Source organism: Anas platyrhynchos, chromosome 30, assembly GCF_047663525.1.
Source record: "Anas platyrhynchos isolate ZD024472 breed Pekin duck chromosome 30, IASCAAS_PekinDuck_T2T, whole genome shotgun sequence".
Classification (NCBI taxonomy): domain Eukaryota; kingdom Metazoa; phylum Chordata; class Aves; order Anseriformes; family Anatidae; genus Anas; species Anas platyrhynchos.
The window spans coordinates 5,458,566-5,476,833 of NC_092616.1; the positions used below are offsets into that span (position 1 = coordinate 5,458,566).

General features: G+C 51.8%; 1 protein-coding gene and 1 long non-coding RNA gene across 5 annotated transcripts; both read left to right on the top strand.

Annotated features, from left to right (window-relative positions):
• The first annotated feature begins 1,460 nt into the window (after positions 1-1,460).
• On the top strand, positions 1,461-7,293 carry LOC139999926 (uncharacterized). The gene is made up of 2 exons (XR_011805335.1): positions 1,461-3,183; positions 4,313-7,293. It is a non-coding gene; the product is annotated as an uncharacterized lncRNA (long non-coding RNA).
• A 671-nt stretch (positions 7,294-7,964) lies between these two features.
• LOC119714769 (uncharacterized) lies at positions 7,965-17,680 on the top strand. Of its 4 annotated transcripts, XM_072029596.1 has the most exons (16): positions 7,965-8,005; positions 8,677-8,809; positions 8,892-9,019; positions 9,096-9,226; positions 9,574-9,861; positions 10,259-10,426; positions 10,910-11,063; positions 11,241-11,566; positions 11,952-12,022; positions 12,360-12,520; positions 12,631-12,745; positions 13,553-13,679; positions 14,008-14,145; positions 14,456-14,598; positions 14,883-15,011; positions 15,295-17,680. In XM_072029596.1, exons 6-16 carry the CDS (start codon positions 10,271-10,273, stop codon positions 15,410-15,412), a joined length of 1,638 nt encoding a protein of 545 aa, XP_071885697.1. In that variant the 5' UTR covers positions 7,965-8,005; positions 8,677-8,809; positions 8,892-9,019; positions 9,096-9,226; positions 9,574-9,861; positions 10,259-10,270; the 3' UTR covers positions 15,413-17,680. The 4 variants fall into 4 exon arrangements, with proteins under 4 accessions (XP_071885697.1, XP_071885694.1, XP_071885695.1 ...); XM_072029593.1 differs by having other exon boundaries at positions 9,574-10,426; XM_072029594.1 differs by having other exon boundaries at positions 8,892-9,226; positions 9,574-10,426.
• The last annotated feature ends 588 nt before the right edge of the window (positions 17,681-18,268 follow it).

Here is an 18,268-nt window from a genome sequence, read left to right on the forward strand (position 1 = left end):
AGGAACCTCAGCGTAGGAACCTCAACAGTGTGACCTCACAGCGGGAACCTCAGCAATGTGACCTCAACGATGTGACCTCAGCGAGGGAACCTCAGCGCTGTGACCAAAGCGTGGGAACCTCAGCGCTGTGACCTCAGCACGGGAACCTCAACGCGGGAACCTCAGAGATGTGACCTCAGCGATGTGACCTCAGCGCGGGAACCTCAGCTCTGTGACCTCAGCTCTGCGACCTCAGCGCGGGAACCTCAGCGCGGGAATCTCAGCGATGTGACCTCAGCGTGGGAACCTCAGCGCGGGAACCTCAGCTCTGTGACCTCAGGGCGGGAACCTAAACAATGTGACCTCAGCGCGGGAACCTCAGCGTGGGAACCTCAGCAGTGTCACGTCAGCGTGGGAACCTCAGCGTAGGAACCTCAACAGTGTGACCTCACAGTGGGAACCTCAGTGATGTGACCTCAGTGCCGGAACCTCAGCGATGTCACATAAGCGTGGGAACCTCAGCACGGGAAACTCAGTGATGTGAGCTCAGCGCGGGAACCTCAGCGTTGTGACCTCAGCAATGTGACCGCACCACGGGAACCTCAGCGTTGTGACCTCAGTGCCGGAACCTCCGGGATGTCACCTAAGCGCGGAAACCTCGGCCGGGGAACCTCAGCGCTGTGAGCTCAGCGCGGGAACCTCAGCGTTGTGATATCAGCGCGGGAACCTCAGCGCGGGAACATCAGCGATGTGATATCAGCGCGGGAACCTCAGCGCAGGAATCTCAGCAATGTGACCTCAGCGTAGGAACCTCAGTGCTGTGACCTCAGTGAGGGAACCTATACAATGTGACCTCAACGCGGGAACCTCTGCGTGGGAACCTCAGCAGTGTGACCTCAGTGCGGGAACGTCAACTAGTAATGGTTACGAACTAGAAACAAGCTAGTAATGGTTACGAACCCATGAGGGGGACCGGGGGACTCTACCCTAGCAGATCCACTGGTTAAACTTAAGCTAGGGAAATTGGAACAGGAGATGGAATTTTTAATAGACACGGGAGCTTCTTATTCAGTGCTGAACCAGAAACTAATACCAGAAGATAAAGACTTTGTGACTGTGATAGGAGCCACTGGCCAACAAGAAAAAGCCTTTTTCTTAAAACCATTGAAATATAAATTGGGAAAACAAATGGGGATACATAGATTTTTATACCTGCCTGGATCTCCAAAATCTCTATTAGGTCGAGATTTGTTAGAACAATTAGAAGCAGAAATTATCTTTGAAAAAGGGAAAATGGAATTAAGGATAGGAGAAGAACAACTAATAAATGTGTTAAGCCTGGCACTAATACAAACAGACCCTAAAAGTGAAATACCCTTAGAAATCATAAATCAAGTATATCCAGGAGTTTGGGCCACTGAAGTTCCTGGAAGAGCCAAAAATGTGACCCCAATAATTATTAAATTAAAGCCAGGAGAAAAACCCGTTAAGGTTAAGCAATATCCTTTGATGATAGAAGATAGGAAAGGAATTAAAGAGATAATTGATAGATTTATACAGTATGGATTACTGATTGAATGCGAATCAGAATACAATACACCCATATTGCCAATTAAAAAGGCAGATGGGAAAAGATATAGGCTAGTTCAGGATCTGAGGGCCATAAATAAGATCACTGAGGATATACATCCAGTAGTGGCAAACCCTTATACTTTGCTGACTAAATTAAGGAATAGTCAAGTCTGGTTTACCGTACTGGATTTAAAAGATGCCTTCTTCTGCCTACCTTTAGCCACTGAAAGCCAAAACCTATTTGCCTTTGAATGGGAAAACCCTGACTCAGGCAGAAAGACACAGTTAACGTGGACAGTGCTACCACAAGGATTCAAGAATAGCCCCACTATTTTTGGAAACCAATTAGCAAAGGAACTTGAAACTTGGATACCTCCGGACACTGAAGGGGCTTTGTTACAATACGTAGATGATCTCTTAATAGCTACCAAGACTAAAGAGAGTTGTATTCAATGGACTGTAAGTCTCCTTAATTTTCTGGGTTTAAATGGATATCGAGTCTCTCAACAGAAAGTCCAGCTGGTTCAACAACACGTGACCTACTTGGGATTTGGAATTTCGGGAGGTCAGCGAGAACTAGGAACTGAACGTAAGGAAGTCATTTGCCGGACTCCAGAACCTCAAACGGTAAAGGAGCTACGAACCTTTCTGGGAATGACAGGTTGGTGTCGCCTTTGGATTTATAATTATGGACTAATGGTAAAGCCTCTATATGAATTGATAAAGAGTAATCAGTCAAAGTTAGTCTGGACTGGAGAGGCACGAAACGCCTTTAAACAACTTAAACGAGAATTGATGCAAGCTCCAGCTTTGGGATTACCGGATCTCTCGAAACCCTTTTGGTTGTTTTCTCATGAGAGACAAGGGATAGCTTTGGGAGTACTAGCACAAAGACTGGGTCCCTATAAACGAGCAGTAGCTTACTTCTCTAAACAATTAGATGAAGTAAGTAAAGGATGGCCCGGATGCCTTCGAGCTGTTGCAGCCGTTGTTATCAATATACAAGAAGCTCGGAAATTTACAATGGGACAGAAAATGACAGTGTTAGTCTCCCATACAGTCTCAACAGTTTTGGAACAAAAAGGAAATCATTGGCTTTCACCACAAAGATTTTTAAAATATCAAGCAATATTAGTAGAACAAGATGATGTGGAAATTGTGGTCACTAACGTCGTAAATCCAGCTTCTTTCCTTAGCGGAACTCTGGATGAACCTATAACTCATGATTGTATAGAAACAATGGAGACTGTGTATTCTAGTCGACCCGATCTTAAGGAAGAACCTTTAGAAGATGCTGATGAATCTTGGTATACTGATGGGAGCAGCTTTGTAAAACAAGGACAACGTAAGGCAGGATATGCTGTTACAACTGCTCAACAGGTGATCGAGTCTAAACCATTACCCCCTGGGACATCCGCCCAGAAAGCAGAGATAATTGCTCTTACACGAGCACTGGAACTAGCAGCAGGAAGGAAAATAAATATTTGGACAGACTCTAAATATGCATTCGGCGTGGTACATGCTCATGGAGCAATTTGGAAAGAACGTGGATTGTTGACTGCCCAGGGAAAACAGATAAAACATGCTGAAGAAATTTTAAGGTTGTTAGAGGCAGTAAAACAACCAGAGAAGGTAGCTATCATGCATTGTCGGGGACACCAAGAGGGGAATGCTGATTTTGAAATTGGAAATCGATTGGCAGATCAGGAGGCTAAACGGGCAGCTGAAATAATTGAGGTGAAGGCAATGTCTTTGATACCAGACGGTAAAATCCAAACTATGTACAGGGACCAAAAACCAAATTATACAAAAGAAGACTTAAAATTAATTGAAGATTTGAAAGGTACAAGGAAACCAGATGGATGGGTATATTTAAAAGATAACCGCGTGATAATACCCTCTAATTTGATACGGCCCATAGTTCTCACAGAACATAATAAAACACATTGGGGAGCTGACACATTGCATAAGAGCATGAGTCAGACATTAGTAGGACGAAATTTATACACAACAATAAAACAAGTAACTCAACAATGTAGCATCTGTTTACGTAACAACCCCAATACTAAGAATAGAATAAAATTTGGAATAATTAGTAAAGGAAATTATCCAGGACAACAGTGGCAAATTGATTTTTCAGAACTCCCTAGAAAAGGGGGGTTTCGTTATTTACTGGTTTTGACTGACACGTTTTCTGGTTGGCCCGAAGCTTTTCCCTGTCGAACAAACAAAGCAAGAGAAGTGGTTAAAGTCTTGTTAAATGAAATAATACCACGCTACGGGATTCCAGTAGCAATGTCTTCTGATAGAGGTTCACATTTTTGTGCACAAGTGGTACAACAGATAAGTAAGATCTTAAAGATAGATTGGCAACTACATACCCCTTATAGACCACAGGCAAGTGGACAGGTAGAAAAAATGAACCATTTAATTAAACAACAAATAGCTAAAATCGGACAAGAGGCTAATTTGTCATGGCCTCAATCCCTCCCTTTAGCATTACTCAGAATTAGAGTTAAACCTAGAGTAAAAGAGAATTTGAGCCCCTTTGAAATTTTATATGGAAGGCCATATCAATTTCTATTTAGTGGGGAGGATCTAACGCAGCTGGGATCAGAATATTTATATACTTCTATAACTGAACTTCAAAAACAATTAAATAAAGTACATAAATTTGTGTTAGGGACCAGAGCTAGAGGGTTGGATCAACCAATCCACCCCTTTAAGCCTGGGGACTATGTATATATAAAGATTTTTTCAGGACAACCCCTAGAGGAAAAATGGAATGGACCGTATCAAGTGTTGCTGACAACTCACACTGCTATCAAGATTAGAGAACAAGCTGCTTGGATCCACTATTCCCGAGTGAAGAAGGCTCCAGGAGCTCCTTGGAAAGTAACACCAGGTGACGACGAACTGAAACTAAAGCTTAGTCGATCAAAATGAGGACATTAAGGTTGAGAGTATTTGGTAATATGGTTGGCAGAAGATTTGTTCAGAGAATTGTTTTGTTTTTATGGCTTATAGTTGTAATTGTGATTCAAGAAGGTGCCTCTGTGATAATAGAGAATGGTGGGTGGCCTTGGACTGAAGCCGTAACAACAGAGAATAAGAATCTTAATGGAAGGTTATCAGTCATTGTCATCTGGCGAACAAATGTTAACTATCTATATAAACCATCAGAATGGCGAAAATTAGGGGAAGGGTGGACACACCAAAGAACCATAGGAGATGAAATTAAAATAGGGTGTCGAATGTTTAATGGAACGACTGACGAGAAAGCAACGGGGATTCTGGTTAAACCGATTTCCAAAAATGGACAACAAGAGGGTTGTATTCGCCCAGGTAAATTGGATTGCTGGTATAATTTTATACTAACAGAGAATGTAGAAATCAGCTGTTTTTGGAATAATAATAATGGCCAACAGTCCAAAGTCAATAATGGTGAGGGCCTCATGTTAAATTTTACAATATATGCGGCACTTCCTACAACAGTGAGACCCTCTACAACCCACGCCCCACCTCTAATCAAACTGGAACCCAAAATTTATGAAACTGGCCCGTATGTAGTAAGGAACACGGGCCAACAGCAATTGTTATTTAATCCAGAATGGTCACTCAAGCGTGTTGAGTTGCTAATACAAATCAACATCTCGGCAGTTCAACCAGCCTGTTCTCCTTTCTTAAGAACATCATTTGAAGACTGGACAATATGGTCACAGAAGCAAGTGCACTTCAGGGGCAGGACACGAAGAGACTTAACTGGAATGCTAGGAACAGGATTAGGAATTTTAAATGGAATTGATTCAGAAATATTAATGAATAAGCTAGCCACAGCAACAAGTGATTTGACAAAATTAAAACAACCCTTACAATCATCCTTATTGGCATTGGGAACTAGCCAATGGCAAGTTTCAAAGGTGTTACAGAAATGGGAAAATGCAGAAGACCAAGACCACAAACTAATAATAGATGCACTTAGTATGATTCAAGATAATGTATCCTTAGCTCTTAGTTGTATGCAAGCACAGTTATGGTTGCAGGCAACAGCTGCCCTGATTATTAGGGAAGGAAGTGAAGGCATTTTTCCAGCTGAAATCCGAAAGGCAGTTTGGGACAATGCCAATGATTTTGAGAAGAAGTTCCAGTCTTGGTGGACCCTGGTGAATTTTACTTATGATCCCGTTGTTAACATGGCTACTGCCTTCGTGCTTACTATACGTAATGCTACAGTTTATGTTATTCACCCGATCCTTGCACTAGGATTAAACCATGAGAAGACAGTGCTTTATCCTTCAGAGCATAGAACATGGGCACGAATGGAGAATGGAAAATGGCAGTCCGTAAATCTAGAATCATGTGTTACCCGGGAACAACAAGGATTTATTTGTGAAAGTAATACAATTGATGCTCAGGACGTATGTTTTGACACGGAGCAAGGTATCTGCCACTTTGAAATTCATCCAAATACCAGTCAAAAGACTGTGCTTGTATATGTTGGTAAAGGGTGCGTGTGTTTAAGAACTGCTTGTGATTTTGTAGAAATAGACAAGGAGAATATAACTCTCCATAGCAAAAATCATTCTAATTTTTGTATTTGTAACTTTGTTAGAATCGTCGGGTGTGATTTTCTATATTTAGCACCAGTGGTATCCCACCAGCTGATCAAGTCTAACAACACAATGTATCATAAGTTACTACCTACACCTATTGGGATGAACCTCACACTAGTGAAGCAACTAGTTAAACACCAAGACCTGATTAGAATTTTAAAAGGTATTCAGGAAAATGGAGAGAAGACTCTAATTACTGTCCATCATGATACAAAGGAAATAAGCAGAGTTTTGCAGAGAGTGAAACGAGACACAAGTCACAACTGGTGGGATACACTTTTTGGATGGTCGCCAACTGCAACTGGGATTTTGAACACACTGAGTCACCCAATTATTGTTTTATTGATATTGGTTGGTATAAGTTTAATATTGTCTTTTGTATTACTTGTTTGGAATTGGAAATTGTTACAACGAATGTCCATGTTAGCCTCCTTGACAAATGTGCATGGCAAGGTATTGAGGGGTACATATCATAAAGACTGGGAAGAAAATTTCCGTATTAAGTAAAAGAATTTACTAGATTTTCCAGAAAAGGGGGGAATGATATAGTATAAACTCACTTTAGGATAGAATAAAACTTGTGGTTAAAAGTTAGCAGGGACAAAGTAAATGACATCTTGTTATCTGTAGACCTTTTGTTATGTTTAAGCATCTTGTTATTTGAAAACATCCCAGTATCTGTTAACCGTTAGTCAGGCTGAGACTTGAGATAACTTGAGTCAATTGTCTTGTCTTGTTAACTGAGACTTCCTGTTATCGGCCGACCCCCAGTTAAATTGAAAGCCAACTCAGCATTTTTACAGCTTGGAAAACAACTGATTAAGCAAAGGTGAAAAGTGCATTACGAGGAAGACCTACAGCCTTCCTCCCAACGACCACTGCCCACATCCTGAAGACCCCGGCCAACAATTCTTGGAAGACTTTTGCGCAAGCGCAAGGACTGATAAGCTAATTAGCATACGAAGCGAGGGTGGGCGGGGTTAGGTAATGAATATGTATAGGTGCTAATTGAATATTCATTGTTTTGCTGTATAAATATGAGATAGTTTGTCACTTCGAACATGCACGATAGGCGGAAGGATCCCCCGTGCATCCAGCGCTGCAATAAAGAATATACCACTTAAGGAAATTGCGGCTTTGATCTTTAAATCAGTTACATTAGGCAAAAGAATTTTCATAGTGTCTAGCCAAGCATTATCCAGCTCCTTACTTCAGCAGGGAGCTTTTGCAACTCCCGCTCCTCAAGCGGAGCTCCTTGTTTTTATAATACAAAAGACAATGAACAAGCATTTATTGTGTATTACACTTCCCAGCTCAAACTGGGACCCCCAGCCCCTTCCCATTATGAACTGGGACCCTTAACCCCTTCCCAGTATGAATTGGGCCCACCCCAGTACAAAGTGGGACCCCCATACCCTTCCCAGTATGAACTGGGCCCATTCCACTGCAAACTGGGAACTTTCCCAGTACAAAGCAGGGCTCCCAGCTCCAAGCCAGCTCAAACTGGGATTGTCCCCAGCTCAGACTGGGACCCCCAGCCCTTTCCCAGTATGAACTGGGCTCCCCAGCCTCATCCCAGTACAAACTGAGACCCTCAGCCCTTTCCCAGTATGAATTGGGCCCGTCCCAGTTGGAACTGGGCCCCCCAGCCCCATCCCAGTACAAACTGGGCCCATTCCCAGTACAGACTGGCCGCCTTTCCCTTTGCCCCGCCCCCCGTTGCCAGGCAACCGACGCCATTTCGTCCTGCCCCGCCGGGCTGCCCGCACTGCCTCCCATTGGCTCCCGCCCCGCGGCTTCAAACTGTCCGGCGGGAGCGATGGCGGCGGAGGCTGCGGCTGGTGCGGGGGGGGGCTTGTGGGGGGGGATCTGAGGGGATCTGTGGGGATTTGGGGGAAAATGGGGGGCTGGGGGGGCTCAGGGGGGTTTGGAGAAGGGGTGCGAGGCTCTGGGGGGCGTCTGGCGGTGAGGGGATGCGGGGTTGTTAGGGGAAAAGGGGCTGTGAGGGGCATTTTGTGAGGGAACAGGCTGTGAGGGGACGTTTTGTGAGGAGATGAGGGGTTAAAGGACGCTTCGTGAGGGGAGAGGGGGCTGTGAGGGGATATTTTGTGAGGGGATGAGGGGCTGTGAGGGGGCATTTTGTGAGGGGATGAGGGGTTAAGGGACACTTCATGAGGGGACAGGGACTGTGAGGGGGTATTTTGTGAGGGAACACAGAGCTGTGAGCGGAAAAGGGGCTGTGAGGGGACAAATCCTGAGGCACTGGTGTGTGAGGGAACATTTTGTGAGGGGCTGCGAGGGGGACAAGGGGCTGAGGGGACGGGGCTGCGAGGGGGCATTTTGGGGGTGTCAAGGGGCTGCGAGGGGACAAATCCTTAGGGAAGCAGTCAGGGAAGGGACATTTTTTGAGGGGACGGGGGGGCTTTGAGGGGACACTTTTCTAGGTGACAGGGGGCTGCGAGGACCCGGCGTCCACCCAGCCCCCCCTCAACGGCTGCCAATGCCCCCCCAGCACCCCCCCGGCGGGTTCAGGTCTGCGTCCGCCTGCGCCCCGGCCCCCCCGGTGAGGAGCCCTGCCTGCTGCCCCTCGACTCCCACACCCTGCAGCTGCGTGAGGACCCCCCCCACGCCCCCTCCTGCTACCGGTGAGCCTCGGGAGGGGGATGGCGGGCAGCACCCATGGGTGCTTCCCCCCTCCCTCACATTTTAACCCCTTTTTCCCCTCAGCTTCGATGCTGTTTACGACGCCGCCAGCTCCACGGCCGCCGTCTACGAGGGCTCCATCCGCCCGCTGCTGGCCCAGTTCCTGGCCGGCCGCGACGTCACCATTCTCGCCTACGGGCCCAGCGGCTCCGGTGAGCCTCGACGCCCCCTCCCCGTGCCGCGGCGACCCCCCAAAAGGCTGACACGGTGCCTCCGTGCCCCCCCCAGGGAAGACTCACACCATGCTGGGCGGTGAAGGGGAGCCCGGCTTGGTGCAGCGCGCCCTCGAGGAGCTTCTGCAGGCCGTGGGGGCCGGCCGCCGCCTCAGCGTGGCCTGCATGGAGGTGTACTGCGAGGAGGTGGGCTTGTGCCCCGTTCCCCCCCCTCAAATCGCCCCCCTTTTGGTCCACCTCCCCTCCCCAGGTGCCGGTGTCCCCCCATTTCTCGACCTGTGCCATCCCCAGTCTCCAGATCTGCATTCCCCTATAGGCAGATGCCCCCCAGACCCCACTATAGCCCCCAAAAAAGCATAATCCCCCCCCCAAAAACATATTCCCCCCCCAAATCCCCATATTCCCCCATATGACCACCCCAAAATCCCCATTTTGCCCCCATATGCCCCCCAAAATCCCCATTTTGCCCCCATATGCCCCCAAAATCCCCATATTCCCCCATATCCCCCCCGAAATCTCCATTTTGTCCCCAGGTGCAGCCTGGTCCCTGCTGGGCACTGCTTGGGTGCTCCCCAGCGCTGTCCTTCTGTGGCCAGGAGTGGGGGCAGCAGGCAGCAAGCTTGCACTGGGCGACCCTCGCTGACGGGCGGAGGGAGGAGCAGGGGCACCTTGCAGAGGAGCTGTGGTTGAGGAGCCAGGGCGGGCATCCCTTGTCCTGAGCTGAGGGCCAGCAGCAAGCGAGATGGAGGGCTGCTGGAGGGTGACCATCGCCTCTGATATGGTTTCCCAGTTCCCAGTGCTCCTGAATCTCTCCCCCAAAGGTAAGGGTGTCAGGAGCCCCTTCGCAAGGGGTGGCCCAGGGGCTGCCAGCTGTCCTAAGCTGCAAGTCCTGGGCTGGGGGGTGGTGGCGGTGCTGGACAGAGCTGGTGGCTGCTGCAAGAGCCCTGCCTGAGGGTCCCGCTGGGCTCAGGGGACAATGTGGCAGCCAGGACTCCTGGCTCCTGATGCTAGGGCTGTCCTCAGCCCCAGGGCTCCTCTGGGCATGGCTCAGCCTCCTCGTGATGGGGACAATCCAGGGCCAGGTTTCCCTGGGAGCTGCTGCCTCTTTGGGATCTGGCTCTGGGAGGAAAGACCTCTGGTGTCCCAGAGACTGGTGTGGCCTGCAGCTCCACAGGCCTCTCAGGAATGTCCCAGGAATGCCCGCATGGTGTTTTTCAGGGGGGCTCGCGTATGCCTGCATGTGTCCTCGCCTGGGTGAGGTGCTTGCCAAGAGGTGGTGAGCTGGCTGGCCTGGAGCCTGACCTGGCTTTTCCTTGCTTCCCAGAGACTGAGGCTATCTGGGATGCTGTATCCGAGCAAATTCTGGAAGCGCTGAAGCGGGATAAGGTGGGCTGGTGTCCTGGGCCCTGCAGAGCAATCCCTACCCGAGCACTGAGACCGCCCAGGGTGCTCGGAGCAGCTTACTGGCCAGCTGGGAGAGAAACCAAGGCCAGATCTGCTCTGCTTCTCAGGGGTTTGGCACACCCTAGGGCTTCACTCTTCCCTGCGGCCTGAGTGGAGAGGGCGAGCAGAGAGATGGGGGAATATCCTGGGTCCGTGCCTAGGATAATCAGTCCCAGGCCTAAGCTGTGTGCTGGAAACCTCTGGGCTCTTCCCTAGCCAAGGGATGGTGGCAAATCCTGGGAGGGGGGTGATGAAAGAAACGGAGGATGCGGCTCTTCTCCAAAGCTTTCCAAAGTGCCCCACCTTGCCCCATTGTCCCTCAGGAGCGGGCAGGGCACACAGCAGTGTCCCCCTGCCCTGACAGTCATCCCTTTTCCCGTCTCTCAAGAACTCCCTCCTCAGCCTTTCTGTCTTCTCTGTGTGCAGGCTGTTCAGGTTGCGGGACTCGGGACCTTTGCTGTTCTCCAAGAGCAATTCCACGTCAAGCAAAAGCGGCTCTTGATTCGCAAACCCTTCTTCCAGCTGGACGTTGATGAGGGGTGGCTGGAGGACATGTACTGTCCCCCTGAGATCCTCCCTGGTGAGAAGGCAGCAGCCCCCCTCTTCCTGCCCCATGTCCGGAAGGATTTGTTCTCCCTGCTCTTTGGAAAGGCCTGGGAGAGGCAGAGGATTGTCTCCAACGGTCAGGGTGGAGCTTGAGTTCCCCCAGAAGACCCCGTGGCCCCGGAGCTGTTTCTCTTAGCGACCCTTCCTCTAGGCCCTTGTTTGGAATGCTGCAAGCAACTTGGGCTTGCTGTGGCGCTGAGGATGTTGCTTCTCCTTGGAGATGACGTCGAGGTCGAGCAGCTGAACTACCTGCAGCTAGCGCGAGCCACCTCCTTCCCACTGTACGTGGAGCAGGAGTGTGTGCAAGAGACCATCATCTTGTACTGTTGCCTCCTGAAGAACAAGGAGCACGTCCCCTTTGCCTTCAGGGACGTCGGTGTTTTGACGTGCGAGGATGATTTCCTGTGCATGAAGTTTTATCCGGACTGTGTTAAACGTCTGGAGAGCGCTGAGGACCTCATTGCAATGCTCCACAGTGTAAGCTGGTGATGTTTTGAGGGCTACTTCAATTTCTTTGGGAATCCTGTGGAAGGGTGATCAATGCGACCGCTGTTGGCCAGCCTGGACACGGCAGGCCAGTCAGATGCCTTTCCCCACGCCTGCCCCATTAGCTGCTTTCTCCATTAGCTCTTCTGAGCGTCTGGATGCTGGCCGCTGCAAAAGGCCTGGCAGCGTTACTGTACAGCCTCAATATTCTGCCATGCTCCTCCAGAGCAGAGCAAAGGTGGATGGAAGAGGCTTTGGAGGAGGGTTTTGGAGAGAAGGCTTTCTTTTGGCTTGGGAGACAGGTTTGCTTCCTGTCAATGAGAGCCCTGAGAAAAGTGCCTCAGAAACCCTCCAGCAGGTCTGTGTCTCTTTGCAGAGAATGTGGCCGGCACACCCGACTGCCTTGAGTGGAGAGACCACCGCTCGTGCGATCCAGATGTTCCCAAGGTGAGTGCATTTCCTCCGCAGCCCTTGGCTTCCCACCTCCTCCTTTGGAACGTGCGCGGTCGGGTCTCCACGCTCAGCATCCAGTCGGGGCTAAATCCTGAAGAGACTGGGTCCTGGTTAACTCATGCTGACTTTCGGCTACGAGTGTCTTCACCTGGCGAGGAGGGGCATTGCGGTTGTGCTTCTTGTGCCCGTGCTGCCGCGATTCCCCTCAGAGAGAACTGCCTGCATGTGGAGGGGAATTTAGGCTACCTTTTCTGGTGTTGCGGGAAGCTTGACAACAAACCCCATGCGTGAACGTGACGGAAGAGGGATGCCATGTCCCGTGCAACACCAGGAGGATTACTGCCAGCAAGCTGCAACGGGTAGGAGGCCAGCCTTCTTCAAGCCCGTGTCATTTCTTTGCCGGGTTTCATCTGACTGTGAGGACAAGGCCAGAGGCCAAAGTGTGGTTCGCCTCGCAGCAGCAAGCTGCAGGAGAGTGCAGGATGAGAGGAGGTAAGGGTCCGTGCTGTCTGGGGGTGGTCCCTGCCCCATGCTGGCTGACTGCAACCAGCTTAAAAGGCAGTGCCCATGCGGCTGCTCTGAAGAGCTTCCTCCTTTCCTAGTTTCATTGTGCCATCCTGGCAAGCTGCTGCAGAGGCGGAAGCTTTCCCTCCCCACGGTGAGAAGCTGGGAGCCAGGCACGAGGCAGCAAGATCTGGAGAAGAAGCCTTCCACCAGGTGAGACCCTTGGGGGAAAGGAGGAAGGAGCCACTTGCAGCCACACAGGAGAGATGTCCCCTTTGGACCCACCAGGCGCAGGGACTCAGAAAGGCTCCTGACACCCGTCCCGGAGGAGGCCGCTCTCTCCACGCATGGCAAGCGTGCAGCACGTTTGCCTGAGACTGGCACGCCAGCTTCATTTTCCACCAGGGCCCTGATCCTTGGGGGAGCTGGATGCAGAGCCGTGTTGCAGAAGCTCTTGTCCCTTCAGGAGCCCCCCCACATTGCAAGAGTCCATCTCTTTGTCTGTGGGAGCAAACGTCCCCTGCGGTTTCTTCCAGCTGCCCCGCAGCTTCTTCCAGCCTAAGGAGCTGTGATACCAGATGGAAACGTTTCTTTCCAAACGATATCCCAGACTTTGTGGCAGGCACAAGAGAGTGCCGAGGGAGGGAGGTGGCATGCCTGCCCTCCTTGCCTGATGGCGTTCTCCGATGTTGCTGGCTCCCCAGCGATAATCTGCTTTCCACCCATAAGCCCGGCTGGGCCGTATTGGTGTCTCTAGGATCCTGTCCTTGCACAAGACACTGCTCCTCTCCTTCTGCCACCACAGAGGGCCTGGATACGGGCATCGCGAGCCTTCCTGAAGGCAGCTGGTGCCACTGCTTCGCGGTTGGCTCTCTCCGTGTCTGCTGAAGCGAACACGGCCAGTCCAACACCCATTCGCTGCGGAACTGCCGTCTGCTGCAGAGGCTGACGCAGCTTGCGAGCGCGGACTGGAGACCGAATTCCCCTGGGCTCATGCAGCCTCCCGGTGTCTGTTTGCAGTGTGCTCCCCCCGTGTCCAGGCAGCTCCCCCAGGACAAAGAAGACAGACAGGCAGGAAGCAGCTCCTCAAGCCAAGTCCACCAGCACTGCGCTCCCTACTCCCGAAGCCTCTCGGAGATTGGTGCAGGTACCTGCTCTGCCTTGCTGCAATGACCACGCGGTTTGGGACTGTACTAAAGCCTCTTTGTGTGGAGCGATCCCAAGCCGGACCCTTGGGATGCGTTCATTTTCACACTTGTTACCTCCTTCTTCTCTTCCTCGGGAGATGGAAGGTGGTGTCCCGCACACCTTCCCTGCCTCTTGCTGCCTCCCGTGTTGCCATGAGCCGCTTCATTTGGACCAGGGGCAATGGAAAAGGAATGAGGGCTTTCTGGGTCTTTGATGGCAGAGGTCTTTGGTCCAACAGCTGAGACCAATCCTGTCTGCCGTTGTGTTTTTTGTTTGTTTTCCTCCAGGAGGTCTGGAACCTGTCCTCGCAGTGGGACCAAACAAAGAGCTCATGGCCCTTGTACCAAAAGCGAATAAAGCAAGCCCGGGCAGAAATGGCTGCTTGGGGAGCCTGGTCTCAGGGGGAGGACCGAGAGACACCTCAGGTACTGGCCATGACCAACACCGCTGAGAAGAGCAGCGATCCTCCCCGCCAGGGCTCCGAGGGGGGCAGGTCCCAGGGTGGTGGGAGCAGGACGGGCACCAGGGCGCAGGGCAGGGCTTTGCCTGCTCCTCCCTGTGAGGGAGAGGCTGTCAGCAGAAAGCGAGGGATCAAAGCAGCAGCCAGACGTGGGCCGGCAGTGCCGAGTCGCCTGCTTCCCAGGTCCTGCTGCAGGGTCCTTTCAAGGGGTCCTCTGGGAAACAGCAGCCGTGTGTCCAGTCCTGTCTGATGAGAGCGTCTTCTCCTTGCATCAGGTCACCAGGCAACATGATTGGATTCCCCATCCCCCAGCCCAGCCCAGGAGCAAGGAGGTCGTGAGGAGGTGGAGGAAGGTTCAGATCCCTGCCCCAGAAGAGGAGTGGAGAGCGGCAGCCAAGCTGGAGAGCCTCCAGCCTGAGTAAGTGTGTGCCGGCTGCGTTCACGTGCTGGGGCACTCGAGTAGCTGCTGAGCGACGTCAGGAGATGTCCAGCAGCCCGGTCCCTGAGTCCTGGGCTTGCCTATGACACCCTTGGCTTTCTCCTAAAGCGGGCATGACCTTGGTTACCGCCAAGGCCTAAAAGTCATCACAGGGCGGAAGGGTGGGTGCACGTGGCACCGCGTGGGTGCAGGGTCTGGATGAGGGGAGAGGCAGAAGGGGTGTCTGGCAGAGGCTGAGGGATCCCTTTGTCCTGGTGTTGCAGCCACCTTTCCCCACGAGCACTGCAAGTTTTGAAAAGGTCGGAGCCGCATCGCAGTCAACAAAGGGTGTTCAGAAGTGCTGCGGAGGAAAAGCGGCTGCGGCAAGAGCAGCAGCAGCAGCGGCTCCCCTGGTAAGTATCTCCAGAAAGGGATGGTGCTTCCCGCTGCTGCAAGGCCCGTCCTTCCCGTGGGAGCAGCACTGGGACAGAGAGGGCATTCCGGGGCCCTCCGCTCCCCCTGCCTCAGCCCCAGGCTGATGAGCTTGGGCACTAGGCATCTGTCGCGGCTGACGGCAACCTTGAAGCTTCATGGGAAGCAGACCCCTACGTGCACGGCCCGAGCTAAGCCTGCAGTACTTCTCTGCGTTCAGCCTGTACACAACCTGATCATCCTCTTTTCTTTCTGACTCCCTAGCGCTAGATGCTGGTACCGCAACGGAGGGGAAGGTGCTGGGAATGCTGAAGGCAGCAGCGGAGCTCTGAGCAAAGGGGCTGGGAAGCTCTCCCGCTTTCCACCCCTGAATGGAAAATAAAGAGCACAGCCAGACTGCTTGTGTCGCTTCATCCGCCGTAGCAAAGCACTGCCCTGATTCACACCACCATCTCCATTAGGCACACGGGCACATCCCAAGGATGCCCCGGCTTCTCCGTGCAGCACACAGGCATCTCCCTGGAGCAGCCAACAATCTCCCCAGACCACCAGTCTTGCTAGCAGGACCTCGGCACAAGTCCTCTGATCAAGCCGTCTTTTCCAAGGAGCGTTCTGGCAACTCCCTGGAGAAGCCAAACATGTCCCTGGGGAAAGTAAAAGTCTCCCCTGGGAATACAAGCATCTTCCTGAAGCACCCTCCATGGCACCCAAGTATCTCCCCAGGGAATATAGGCACCTCTTGAAATCAGAAATACTTCCCGCAGGACACGTGAGCATTGAGCTGGAGTAGACAAGCATCTCCCCAGGACACCTAAGCACTACCTTTTCCCTCTCAGGCATCTTCCGAGGGCATTCCAGCACCTCACAGAAGATCCCAACTCTAGGTGGGTTCACCTGAACAATTTCCGCTGTGAACCCATCTCCTGCTGATGCTCTAAGACATCGCCCAAAGGCATACAAGCATTTCTTGGAGGAACCCAGGAACCTCTATAGAGAACCCAAGCACCTCCTTGGAAGAATGAAACACCTCCCTGGGGAACAGTAGAATAACCCCATGGGTGCCCAAGCACCGGCATAGGTCACCCCAGAAGATCTTTCAAGAACCAAGGAATTCCCTCCATTGATGAAGCACCTCTATGAAGAAATCCTATCCTGCCCCGGGTCAGAGAAACACCTCCCTGGGTAAATCACGCAACGTCCTGGAGGAGCAAAGGATCTTCTTGGGTGTACAAGCATTTTCCCGTGGTAGGCAAGCACCTCCCTGGGGACAACCAGCACCTGCCTCTGGGTCACTCATCCCCTTCCCTGTGGAACACGAGCATCTTGTCGGGACAACCAAGAACCTCCCTAAAGCACTGAACAACACACTTAGTGCAGTCCAGCAACTCCCTGGAGCACACAACCTGCTCTCTGCTGGACCCAGGCAACTCCGGAGGTTCCAAGTGACCCCAGAGGAATCAAGCACCTTCCTAGAGAGCCCAAGGATATTCCCAGGGCACACAAGCACCTCCCTGGGGCACATAAGCATATCCCAGGGGCAGAAGAAAAGCCTCCCTGGAGCACACAAACCTCTGCCCTCCTAACAAAAGTTTCTGCCCCTGCCATACAACTCCTGCAGCACAGAAACACCTCCCTGGAACACACAAGCACCTCACTGGAGCACCCAAGAATCTCCCCACCGCACTCCTACATCTGAGTGGAGAACCCGAGCATCTCCTCGGGTCATCAAAACACCACCTGGGGCACACAAACTTGCTGTCACCCCTTGGATTTTTCAGAAGTGATAAACTTTTCCTCTCTCTCCAGAAATGACTCTCAGTCTTTCCCATGACAGACCTGTCATGGGACAGACGGAGAGTCATTTCTGGAGCTTGAAGAGCTCAAGTTCCCCCAGAAGACCCCGTGGCCCCGGAGCTGTTTCTCTTAGCGACCCTTCCTCTAGGACCTTGTTCGGAATGCTGCAAGCAACTTGGGCTTGCTGTGGCACTGAGGATGTTGCTTCTCCTTGCAGATGACGTCAAGGTCGAGCCGCTGAACTACCTGCAGCTAGCGCGAGCCACCTCCTTCCTGTTATATGTTGCCCCCTTAATTAATTTTCAGAGAGCATTGCATTAATAATAGAAAGGAATTTACTGAGTAAGCAACAGCAAGCAAAACAGCGCTGGGCGGCTGGGGAGTCTCGGTTCCGCCAACGGCGCACACCTCACCCCCGCCAGGGTCCCTTTTTATATCTTGGTAATTCCGGGATTACGCAGCACATGCTGGTATATTCTGCGACTGCGCGCGCTGTTGCTAGGGGGTCATCTCTGTCCCTCTGGTGGTCGTGAAGATGAAGGCCGTAGTCTTCCTCGGCGTTGTGGTTCAACTTCTTTTTTTATTTGGTCTTGTTGGCCCAGCATGAGACAGGAAGGCAGGATGCTGATACGCTAGGTTAGCAACTGATCAGGAGATGGTTACATGAGCTTTGCAGCAGGGTCTTTGAACAAAAGAGGCAACTGAGATGCAGAAGGAGAGAAGGGGAGGGGGTTCTCTTTTTTGTTACATTAGGCAAAAGAATTTTCATAGTGTCTAGCCAAGCATTATCCAGCTCCTTACTTCAGCAGGGAGCTTTCGCAACTCCCGCTCCTCAAACGGAGCTCCTTGTTTTTATAATACAAAAGACAATGAACAAACATTTATTGTGTATTACACTTCCCAGCTCATACTGGGACCCCCAGCCCCTTCCCATTATGAACTGGGACCCTTAAACCTTTCCCAGTATGAACTGGGCCCATTCCACTGCAAACTGGGAACTTTCCCAGTAAAAACCAGGGCTCCCAGCTCCAACCCAGCTCAAACTGGGATTGTCCCCAGCTCAGACTGGGACCCCCAGCCCTTTCCCAGTATGAACTGGGCTCCCCAGCCTCATCCCGGTACAAACTGGGCCCATTCCCAGTACAAACTGAGACCCTCAGCCCTTTCCCAGTATGAATTGAGCCAATCCCAGTTCGAACTGGGCCCCCCAACCCCATCCCGGTACAAACTGGGCCCATTCCCAGTACAAACTGGGAGCCTTTCCCTTCGCCCCGCCCCCCGTTGCCAGGTAACCGCCACCGCCGTTCCCGCCTCTTTTCTCCCCGTTGCCAGGCAACCGCCGCCATTTTGTCCCCTCTCCCCGTTGCCAGGCAACCGCCGCCATTTTTGTCCCCTCCCCCCGTTGCCAGGCAACCGCCGCCATTTTGTCCCCTCCCCCCGTTGC